Genomic DNA, 12,450 nt, shown 5'->3' with positions numbered 1-12,450 from the left:
TCATACACCTGTCTGAATAATGAACAAGTTCCTAGTAAAACTTGTTTATACTAGACAGCTTCTTTATAAAATTATATGAAAGGGTGTATATCTTAACAGCTCATAAAACATTTAAATTAAGCATTAATTCAGGTAAATAATTTAAAACATTAACATGAGACCTATTAATCTTAAGATTATGACTAGAGTTTAATCTGACTTTTTAAATCCCAGTTATACACACGTATCTCTTACAACTAAAATACAGTTCAGAAACTGTCTACGTATTTCAACAGTGACCCTTAATGATTAAACAGGATAACCTGACAATTAACAGGCAGGCTATACTGGATGAGGAGGATGCAATGAAGAAAGGGGAAATTACATACAACCAGAATATCTATCTTACAACTTCCTATAAAGTTTAGTTTACACATCCACTAACCCAGGTCATGTCATTAGTTCAGATTCTCAGGGGTTTCTAAGAAACTTACTAACTTTACTCTATCAAAAAAATTTGTTTTTCTTTCTGTGAAAAAACTGTGAATGACCTTTGTTAGCTAAAAGAACAAGAAAGAAAATGATCATTAATTCATTTTCAAAACTATAAACATGTAAGCAAAACAGTGCCTCTTTTCTTTTTTGGTACTATGGTAAAAGTGATTTGACCAAATTAGTAGTAATGCTGGTTACTGAAATTGCTAGTCAACCATTTAAATAGTTTAGACAGAATAGCCCAAATCTTAAACCACAGGAAATATAATTTGTCCAAGAGTTTCAATTAAGGGAATTCAAGGAGACTGCTGCAATTCTGATTAATTTAAGGGGAACTGTGATAATATAACCTATTTAAATACCGTTAAAGTAACAAGGGAAAGAGGAGCAGAAAATTGCTTTTTCTAGCCTTATTTACAGCACAATCTATTATGGTTCACTCTGATTTTAATGGAAAGAATACTGTAGTATTTATTATTGAAATGTATGATTTCAATATGTACTTTTCGATAATGAAAAGTATCAATGTAGTATTTTGAAAATTGTTCTTACTACTTGTTGTGTTAATTACCCCACAGAAGTGATTTTTGTCTCTTTTCCTATTATAATTATTTTCCAGGAAGGTCAGTAACATTCTGTGAAGGGCATTCAGATGTGTGCATTCAAAACTCCAGTAGCATCTTTACGTAAGTGTGTATACAAGGAACAATTTGAAAACCAAGTACTTACTGCTAAAGTGATTTTGCCTAAAATTTCTTCTGGAATAACATCATCTAATACACTATATACATATTTGTAAAACTTATCAAACGAGGTAGACATGAGTTCCATACAGATCCAACAGTCACCCTATAAAAAAACAAATATCGGTTATTCTTATACATCTTAACATTAAGTACCACCTTTCCTTTACTTAAAATAGAAATACAATGAGAGAAGAAGCAATCTTCTTCTTTTTTTTTTTTTTAATTTTTGTTCCTTATTAAAGTGCTGGACAGAATATTCTCCTCATGTTCAAACACAAACTTAGTTGCCCAAGTTTCCCCACTCTTAATTGTAAGGATGGGCACAGTCTTACATAGAAAACCTTTGGACTTTTATAAAAATTTTCAAACTTTGCCATGATTAAATAGAAAAACAGAAAATATGTGGGAAACTGTTCATTCTCACTAACAAAGGAAATAGATTACAGGAATCTTGAGAAACTATATAAACTTCTTAAATTAGTAAAAAAGAAAAAAAATACATAAAGCAAACCCAATGCTTAAAGTCCTTGCTTAAATGCCATCTTCTCAGTGGCCGACATTGAAAATGCCCAATTCAAAATGCACGTCATCCCCCTCTCAGCATCCCCTTAACTGCTCTACTCTGTAGAGCCTTTATCATCTTCTAATATAAAATATAATTTACTTATTTATTATGGTTTTCATTTATCTTCCCTATTAGAACATGCAGTCCACCACGACAGGGGCTCAATAAACATTCCTTAAATGAACAAATGCTGGCTATAATCAAATCAAATCATTCAAAAACTACTGGCAGCATTATACAGTGTTTTAAACCAGTTTGAAGGCAATTTGACAATAAAACAAGAGAAATAAAAGTGCCTATACCCTTTGATAGAGTCATCCCATGACTGGGAATCTAACTTAAACAAACAGCTCGTAAATTACAAAAAGAAAAAACAAAAACAAACTAAAAACCTCTGAACTATCTCACAAGAAGAAATGGTACATTATTAAAAGGATTATCTAAAATTAAATTATTTTGAAAACTATACAGTTCATGAGGTATGCATGAGAAAACACAGGCTATAAGCAGATTCCATGTTTATAATGCTGTAAAAGTATGTGCACATATAAACAAGGACTACGAAGTACCTTGTAAGAGTGAAAAGAGCTATCGGGATGATGACAAAAATTATCTTTAAAAAATTTTGTATATGGTTACTAATTTATGGATCCAGCTATATCTTTACTTTTATTTTTTTAATTTTTAAAAATTATTTATTTATTTGTTTGTTTGTTTGTTTATTTATTTATTTATTTATGGCTGTGTTGGGTCTTCGTTTCTGTGCCAGGGCTTTCTCTAGTTGCGGCAAGCGGGGGCCACTCTTCATCGCGGTGCACGGGCCTCTCACTATCACGGCCTCTCTTGTTGCGGAGCACAGGCTCCAGACGCGCAGGCTCAGTAATTGTGGCTCACGGGCCTAGTTGCTCCGCGGCATGTGGGATCTTCCCAGACCAGGACTCGAACCTGTGTCCCCTGCATTAGCAGGCAGATTCTCAACTACAGTAGCACCACCAGGGAAGCCCCCAGCTATATCTTTAGAGATTTTCTACCACTAACCTCCTTCCCCTAACGTCTGACTTGGATTGATCATACAAGAGATCTATGCCCGTTGAAGTAAAATGGCTTGCTCAGAACAGCACTGCTAATTAGCGATAGAGCCATGAACAGAATCCATTTTCTTAACTCCTTTCTCCTATCAACACCTCCAATGCAAGGACATTTAACTTATATGCAGAGACAGCACATGCTGTGATGACTGCTGAGATGAATAATCCCACTCTTAAAACAGAACCGCCTGCTGCAACATCCATGTAGCTCCATGGCTTCACAGAACGCTGATTTGTAAAGCATATTTGACAAAGTGAACTTTCACTTATAGTTATTCCAATCTTTATTCTTAGGTCTCTTTTTCTGGGTGCTCTTGCAGAATAACCTTCATAAACGACTAACACTATTAACCCAAAACACACACTTGAATTTACTTCAATCTAAAGACACCATCTCAATAGATTTACTAGAATTTTTTAATTAGAGAAAAGGATAGCACATTTAACTCAGCTGCTTAGAAAAACAGCGAAAAAGGAACTTAACTTCAGTAATATAGCAAAGTGGGACAATCATTGATTAGAGTGTGAAGGCCTGACTTACTCATCCAGGCTCTCCCACTTTCCACTTACATAAGCTTGGGCCCCGTCAACTCCTAACTGTGAAATGGGATTTTGCCCCACAATCTTCGATGCACTATGATAAAGATCAAACGAGTTAACATACGTAAAGCACAAAGTAAAGTGCCTGGCGGCTGCTAAAAACTTGAATTAAGAAAATGAGCGGAGAAGGGGAAAGGATAGAAAAATAGGAGAGCAACCAAAAGAGAAGGAAAGACAAAGGAACAAGGGAAATAAAGGTGAGAAGTAAACTGAGGTGAGAAGGGCAGGTACAAAGGAGCAATTAGCTCCAGGGCGTGAAATCTTTGTAGTTTCTAAGGCACATAGCCTAATGTAAATGTATTTCTTCTGGCAGTTCCTTTTGGCCATAACTGAGAATAGACAACAGCAATGAGCTGCATTTAAAAAAAAAAAAAAGGAATGGTTTGAGCTGCCTCAAAAGCAGTGACAGCAACATTACTTTCATGTTCAAGCAAAAGACAGGACAACCACACAACTGAAATACAAAAATAAAAATTACTGAATACGGATTTACTGAAAAGGAAGGTGGACGATAATGAAACTGAACTACTAAGATCAAGATACGGGTTTCAGAGACAACAACCGGATAAAACCAATAACATAACTTTTATACCAACAGGAATAACTTAGAAAATAAAATGTTTAAAAAGACACCACTCACAGTAGAAAGAAAAAAACACCTAGGAATACATCTAACAAATTAGCCAAGCCACACTAATCAGGAAAAATTAGAGAAGATACAAATTACATCAGGAATGAGAGAGAGAGGGCGGTAACATCACTGTAGATTCTACAGATATTATGATGATAATATAGGGCTACTATGAATAACTTTATACCAATTAATTTGACAGTTTAGATAAAAGGCACAAATTTCTGAAAATAAAATCAAACTACCAAGTATCACTCAGGGAGAAACAGATAACCTGAACAGAACTCTTTGAAAGAAAACTGAACTGCAAAATAATTATGCTGAGTAAAAGATGACAAAAAAAAAAAAGGAGGGGGTACATGCTGTATGATTCCATTTACATAAAATTCTAGAAAAAGCAAACTCATCTACAGTGGCAGAAAGCAGCTCTGCAGTTGCCTGAGGATGGTGACAGCAGAGAGAAAGTGTGTATAACCTACGGGACACAGGAAACTCGGGAGAGGTGGGTATGTTCATGACCTTGATTATGGTGATAATCCCACAGGTGTGTACATTTGTTCCAACATATCAAATTGTATACTGTAAATATGTGCAGTTGATTGTCAATTTTACCTCCATAAAGCTGTACTTAAAACTTGCCGGGGCGGGAAAGGAAGGGGAAAGGACAACATGAGCAGAAGTAGGGGTGGAAAGGGAGGAGGTGACTAAATTCGGCTAATAGCACTGCCTTTTACATAACCTGATGAATTCCTATAGTCACAGATTACTCAGAACAGTATTTCCTACACCAGAATTTCCCCAACCTCAAAAGATATCTTAAATAAGGGATTCCTTGCTATTAAATTCTGAAAATGTATATATTAAAATACATTTTAAAAGTGCTTCTGAGTCTCAGTATTGATAACATAAATAGTAGGTCTGGCCTTTATGCAAGCTATAGACTAAAAGTCACTTTCATTATTCAATACTGTCAAGCTCTTTTTTCCCTGTCTACCAAGTCGGAAAATGAATTTAGGAACCTGTGTAATTAAATGTCTTAATAAATTATCTAAATAAAATCCAAGTTGTATTTTGGACTTCTTATCCTCATTTAGTTTCATCCTAGAAAGAAGTATACACATGGTTGGAGACAACAGCAATAAATGAGTTACCAACTTCAGTATTAAATGTTATTTATTCACTGCTCCAAATAAAGTTATGGAACTTTCAGAGGCTCAATATTACCCAATGGCAAGATTAACCTCTACATTGTTGCTGCCAAGAAGAAGAAAAATAACATCTCATGGCTCCGTGACTGTTGGTTGACTGAATCAGACCAAGAGCTGATGTCCTGTGGTCATATAAATTATGTGAAATGAAATACTCTGGAGGCTTTTCACAGGGATGGGAGTTACAAGCATTTGTCTCTCTCACAACAAGTCCTGAATGCGCTCATTCATGTCCAGTCTTTCCTTTCATAAACCCAGAATTCTGTGTCTATTATCAAAACTGAAGGTCATGTCACCAAGAAAAGATCCTTTTCTTTTAAGTGATCTATCTCAAAACTCCTTCCCCAAACCATTATTAAATAAGTGTTTATTATTTTTAACCATTGTAGCTTCAGGAAAGTTACACACTTTGACTATGCATATGCACTCTTCAAGGTGAACTTTCTGCTTCTAAAACTTCATTATTCAGAAAGTACCTATTACTTCTTGCATTCGAAGATCTAAGGGGGGCGGGGGGTGGCTTGCCTAACTAGGCATTTTGTGACTTTACACAACTTAACTGTATAGCTCCTGAGCCTTCATCTTATCACACTCAAAATCTGCAATGTTTAAAAAGCAGATTATTTCTTAAATGAAGCTCAAGTTCTTTATCCCTGGACCACTTGTGGTATAACAGAAAGAACAGTGAGATTTTTGTCTCTTAAGTCCTGTCCGTGACACTTCTTGGCTGTGTGACTTTTGTCAAATTAGTACTCAAATCTCAGTTTCCTCCCTGGAAAAAGGGGATAATACCACCAACCTCCCCGAGACTGTTGTGAAAGTTAATAAATGTGGAATCTATAGAGCATTCAATAGATGTTAGTGCTTATAGTTGCATATCTCAATTCCAGTCAACCTTCCTGAGATATGAAACTGAATTTTACCCGGCTATTCATAAGAAATCATAACGATCCTGTTCAGATACTATTCCAAGCTTTTTGTTTTGTTTCCAGTAACTTTTCAATCACTCTGCTTTCTTTTCATAAAATCAGACTTCACACTATCTAGCCTGGAGCTATATATTTAAATGTTGCTTAAATGAATTATCAAGTAAATGAACATGAGAAATAAACTGGCATACCTGAGCACTATGGAGGTGAATTAGGGCTGAGATAGAGCCCGTGAGAGTCTACGGAGACAGTGAGCACAGCATGGGAAAGCTGACTGTGGCATCCAGTTAGGAGGGAAAATCTAGTCCATTCCAGATAACTACTGCTCTTCATGAGATGTGAAGAGTAGTGTGGCCAGGGGATTTATGATTATGAAGAAGAAATTCATGGTTTGGGGGGAGAAGGGAGGAGGAGATGGCAAGATTCCTGTGCAACATGAAGAAAGTTCCAGATTCATGATCTTACAAACAGAATAACAGTATATAATACTTCAGTGCAGGATACAGTTACCTGCCTAAATACATGACTGTGTGTGCTGATGTGATGTAATACTATGTGACATGGGGAAGAAAGTTAACAAATTCAACAGATCTGGTCATAAAAATGAACACTCAAGTCAAAAAAGTACAAGGACAGGAGGAGAAAGAAGCTATGTGAGTCTAAAACTAATAGTGATTAATTAGTGATTCAACAAAGGGATGGGCTCTATCATGAAGGAGAACACTTCTGGTTAATAGAGTTATCTATTAAGAGCACAGAAAAATAAATAAATATTTCAGGATTGGGTGAAGAATTAATTGACGAACCTCTAAGGTCTTCTCCAATGATAAGATTTCCTATCTTTCTATTCAGTGTAACATTCAGTCCTGTCTTACAACATAGTATTTTTTAAGTCAATAACGATAACAAAACCCCCAAAACGACACCCTCTGCGATCCAGTCCCAAAAAGAAGGGCAGGGAGGGTGCAGTTTTTCCTCACCAGTTCATAACAAATCCACCAGTACCAGCTCATCCTAACATTTTCAGAATGATAATGGATATTTTTTTAAGAGTATTTAAAACGCTTAAGAGTTCAGTTCAATTCCCATTCACCTAACTAAATATCACAAGTGTGTGATAACTGTCCAGGACACCATAAAGTATCTGATTCACTGACAGCTCCACCTTTACTTCCTGACCCCAACTCACTTCCCTGCTTGAGGGAGTGGGGTGACTGGAAATGAGCAAGTGCACTGACAGGTGCAGGCAGAAGTGATAACCTGTAGCAGGATACGGGAGAGTCAGAGACCAAAAGAGATATATGATCCTGACACCAAGAAACTAAAGTTCTAGTTTCTACATAAAAATCTGGATAGCAGAATTAGATAAAAGAATTTCTACTGCAGCTGTTAATTTCCATGTCTGATGAATTTTATTGAGGATTGTGGGTGGACACGAATAAATGCTTATGCTAAATGCAGATACATTTGATGACAGAAATGAATAAAAGTTTAAAAAAGGGGTGGGGGAGGACTGAGGGAGCTCAAGGACAAAAGAGATAGATCTAAATACAGTAACATATTTAGAAGCCAGATGATTTGTCAGGTTCTTAAAAAACAGAAAATATTTACATATGAGGAAGGAAATATGGAATTCACAATGGCAGCCATAAAATACTTAATTAACTAATATAATTAAAGTATGAAATTCACCCCTTAACCAAAGGAACATGAATGGTAGAAATTAATGTGTAAATTATCATGGCGATATACTAAAATGTTGAGAAATTAATGTATTACTAATGTACGGCATTTAACTGAAGATTAGAATCAAATCCTGCCATCCTCTTACTTATTCCAAGTAGACGTCCACTTGTCAGCTAAGACCCAAGCTTAGGTTTATTCCTACCTCTCTGAAGAGTGCACCATAAAACTGAACAATGTACGGGCAATCACTACTTCGCATCACTACATCCAAATCCATGAGAAGTTGTTTTTGCTCTTTTTCATCCACTGTTGACCGAATTCTCTGGAAAAAAATGACAAAATTTGTCACAAAAACATAAAACAACTTTAGAAACCAAAGAAAAACCACTACCACAAGACTAAAAATTCCAAGCAGACTTCACAAATACTAACCAGACATAAAAATTATCATCTTCCTTATACTTTACAAGAATAATTTTATCACAGAAAAACAAAATAGCACTTAGAAAAAATTTTTTGGACAAAATAGCACTTAGGTACTCTTTAAGGGACACAGGGCTTTTTAACCACAAGCACTCACTGATGATGCTGGAAGGAATGCCCTGCAGGCAAATATAAAGAAAGTCCTAACGAGCCATCCTCCGAACAGTTTACGTTGAATAATTCTCAGTAGCTTCATACATACTTTTAATCACCATTTCAGAATTGTATGGGATCGGGGCATTCAACGCAAGAACAGCCCTCTTCACGCCCTGGCATCCTTACGCCTTAGCATCCTCCTTCTTTAGAGACGGAAAACAGCCCAGAACAGGTAAAACTGAGAACTAGCGTAGGGGCAGCACACAGACTACCATCCATGTCTCCCAAATCCTGTACTGGTATCTTCCCCCTTCACCACACTTTCTGTATGTTGAAAACAAAAAGTTCTACCTGACTCTCCAACTCGTGAGTCAGAATGCAGGGCAGCATAAACATGTGGAGGAAAATCTAAAAGTGAGGAGACAGAGGGCTGTTTGTCTACTCCTCAGATGACGAGGTCCTCCCCTGTACACTGCAGACCCGGGGTATATCCCCAACCCACCTGTACAACGACGACTCTGCACAATTCTAAAAGACTGCCACAAAAGATAAGGGTCCCCAGCCCTGCCACCCACCCAGGAACTGTACAGAACATGGAGATGTTCAGAGCGACAGCTCCCACTGCACTAGAGACAGGAAAGAATCAAGTTCAGACAGCGTAAAATATTAATAAGGAAGTTATAGTTTACTGACAAGGCATGCAAACAGCTCTGTTCTCATAAAAAAGTTCACAATGTCACACCGCGCCACTGTGTACAATACATAGCACATACTTACAAGGCAAGTTAGTATCAAAAAATATACAAAGTGGCACTTTGTCTTCCAAAGACTTCAAGGTATCTGTCCTCAATGTTCTTGAAAGGGTGAAGGCAGTCAATTAAACTCTTGAACCCATTTTACAGAAGAGAAGCCAGAGGCACAGAGAGATACAAAAGATGTATTCCATGCAACACGACAATAAGCAGGTGTATAAGGAATAGAAGTAAGTTCTCTCATTTTCATTTTTCCCCACACTAAATGAGGAATTCCATATATTCCAAATACAAACAAATTTAATTTTGCAACTTAAAATTTACAGCCTGCTAGCTACAGTACTTCATACCAAATAAAATTTACTAGCTGGCATCCATCTTGTACATACTGATTTATTCCAAACTTTCACACTGAATATCCCGCCCAGATAAATAAGAAAAAAATAAGAAGAAGAATGAAAAATAAAAACAAGTAAGACTAGTACTTTTAAAATTAAGAAAATCCCCCCCCCCATCCCATTTCTGTACTTTCATAGTTTGGAGATTAATAATTTTGCTTTTACATCAACATCGGCATAATGTCTGCTCAAAAGGGATAGTTTTAAAAAGTCAAATTAGCCCAGAGATGTAATTTGTATTTGCTCAAAACATGGCACTGAAATTTTTGTAAACATTTTAATTACATTAACTCCTGTTTTAAAAAATATACTTTAAAAGTGTAGCTGTGAAAATATTAATTTGGGAACGCTATTATTTTTAAAAGACTTAATAATCCTATGTATCTAAACTTAAAAGACAAAGAACTGGTAATTAGAGACAAACAGGGAAGAAAAAGCAAATGATCCTCTGGTTGCGGAAGATTTCTACCTACTAAAGAATTCTCACTATTAATAGATTAAAAATTTTTTTTTCTATTTTTACTATTTTTCCTTATTTACAAGTGTACTAACACACACACTTATAAAACACTATTTTAAAAGATGCCCTCCTTTCTAGTTTATTTTTTGTTTCCCTAAACTGGTTATATGGTTTTCTCAATTTACAATAAACCTCAGTAGTTATCATCAATAACTGACTCTTGGGGACCAATTTCTAAAAACACTGCTGTTGCTACAGAAAGGATACATGTTACTTTGTGAACTGGAGACCTAACTGAAGTCCCAGCATCTAATTGATTTAATAGGATTATTACTAACCATACTGGAGAGAGAGTTCCTGGCACAGCTGTAATCTTTGAGATCTTCAGCATGGTAGGAAAATCTGTCCATCTGTAAAATATTCTTTAATGCCACTGCTAGCACGAAAGAGAACATGGGGGGGCTGCTGGATGGCCTACTGCTCTAACGATGCCTGTCACCACCTCCTCACGCTTTCTGAACATCTCGTCCAAGTGATGGGCATTGGAGGACTAGCTGCTGGTACTGCATCTCAATTGTTTAAAACTGAGCAAGTACAGCTAGCTCTTAAATACTAAAGTTTTAGGGTCGTATTGCAACATTTATTATATGTGAGGAATTAATAAACTAAGCTAATTCAAAAGGCCTGAAAGACTCAAAGAGGAGATAAACTATAAGCATACATCTCCTACAATAGGAGTAGCTTCAAATTAATGATTTTAATTCAGTAATTCAATAAGTAATTCAAGTTGGAAAACACAAATAATTGATGATTCAAATGACAAAATACTTAGTAATAGAAGTCACTACCAGGAAAGTTTTTCTAATTGAACATCAAAGTAATGTGTATGGAAAAAATTTCTACTATTTGAAATAAGTAAGGCTCGGATTCTCTAACGAAGGGAGCATAATCGCTAAAAATGGAACACATCGCTGAGAACAAACTTCCCTTCCCCTTACAAAGCTGTCCTTAATGAGGGTACTGGAAAATGCAAATGCAAAGGTGAAGCCAATTACACTACTTGAAATTCTCTTGTAATTGAAATGTTCAGAAATCAAATGTGTTGATAAATGCCTTGAATTACAGGAAATTTTCATTTATTGATACCATAAATTTAAAGTTAGATAAGGCTAATGTTTATTTGGGCTTAGTAAACCCTTTTCTTTTTTCTATTTAAGAAAATAGAAAATATTTAAGAAAATCATCTCAAGAACCTTAAGTTTTAAAGAAAAGTTTCACTTTCACCCAAATATCATTAAAATTACTCTTGTTTCTTCATTATGGGGCTATTGAGCTTTTACTTGTCACTGTTTTATTAACCTAGCTTAAGTTATCACATTCTCTCAGGACAAACTAAACTACTTTTTGAAAATCAAGCTACATAGCATTTCCAATAATGAAGTATTTTCAAATTATTACAATTTTACTTTATTTGGAACATAATGTAGAGAAAACACTTTTAAAGCAAAACAAGAATTACTACCCTATTTATATAAGCAGGTTGCTACAGTGAAGAAATTTATATACCTGAAGCTAAAAAAATATTTTTAAAATTGTTGTCCAAATCTGTATACAAAGCTGTTTTATACTCTAATAAAGCTTTAAAAGCAGGTAAATGCCAATAAAAACTGCATGTAGCTACAGATCAGCAACACCAAAATGACTCTCATTTAAATACACTTAGTAGAGGCAAAGGAAAAAAAAGATAAATTCCTAGTTCCCTGGTTGTATGACTATTAGCGTCATACATGGTTCTTATCTAATTAAAAAAAAAATTCCAAAGAGCTTCACTTTTCTAAAGCAGCCAATCCAACTAGTGCCATTGGCTGAAGCAGCCACAAATTCAGTTACTAGAACTCTGTAAGGATTAAGCTACAGTTATAGAAAGTTAAGAAGTTCCATAGGACAAGCTAAAAAATTTAAGTTAGAAATTGCCCTCTTGCCCTCTCCTACCTCATGCACAGAACCCGGCAATGCCCACTTTGAGAACAGTCCCAGTCATACAGAAATACCAGGAAGTGGTTGAAAGTTTGCTTTCCTTCTTCCTGTACAATGTGGCATCTTCAAGTCACTGGTAAATTTAAATGTTGACAGCTTATACCTGGCCTCATCTGGAATGCCTCAATTTTTAACAACTTGAATTTAAAGTATAAATACTCCTTTACTGATATGAACAGCTATTTAAACATGGCACAGTTCTAGATGTCCTCTAATTTTTCACTGGGATTTCACACACACTATTCTCCCGCCTTATCTCCAAACCCTGCCAACCCGACCTCTCACGTAATTTGCTGG

At 35.8% G+C, this 12,450-nt stretch overlaps 1 protein-coding gene across 3 annotated transcripts in view; it reads right to left on the bottom strand.

Annotated features, from left to right (window-relative positions):
- Window positions 1-12,450, bottom strand: part of MAP2K4 (mitogen-activated protein kinase kinase 4) — a 105,508-nt gene that overhangs the window by 23,256 nt on the left and 69,802 nt on the right. For all 3 annotated transcript variants that reach the window (XM_059907714.1, XM_059907715.1, XM_059907716.1), the window contains 2 exons: window positions 8,130-8,249; window positions 1,204-1,323 (listed from right to left, as the gene is read on the bottom strand). In XM_059907714.1, the coding sequence (XP_059763697.1) occupies window positions 1,204-1,323; window positions 8,130-8,249 (240 nt within the window). The remainder of the gene's footprint in view (window positions 1-1,203; window positions 1,324-8,129; window positions 8,250-12,450) is intronic.

The sequence above is a fragment of the Balaenoptera ricei genome, chromosome 20 (assembly GCF_028023285.1).
Source record: "Balaenoptera ricei isolate mBalRic1 chromosome 20, mBalRic1.hap2, whole genome shotgun sequence".
Classification (NCBI taxonomy): Eukaryota; Metazoa; Chordata; class Mammalia; order Artiodactyla; family Balaenopteridae; genus Balaenoptera; species Balaenoptera ricei.
The sequence above is the reverse complement of the archived record's forward strand: the minus strand, read 5'-3'. Positions and strand labels throughout refer to the sequence as shown.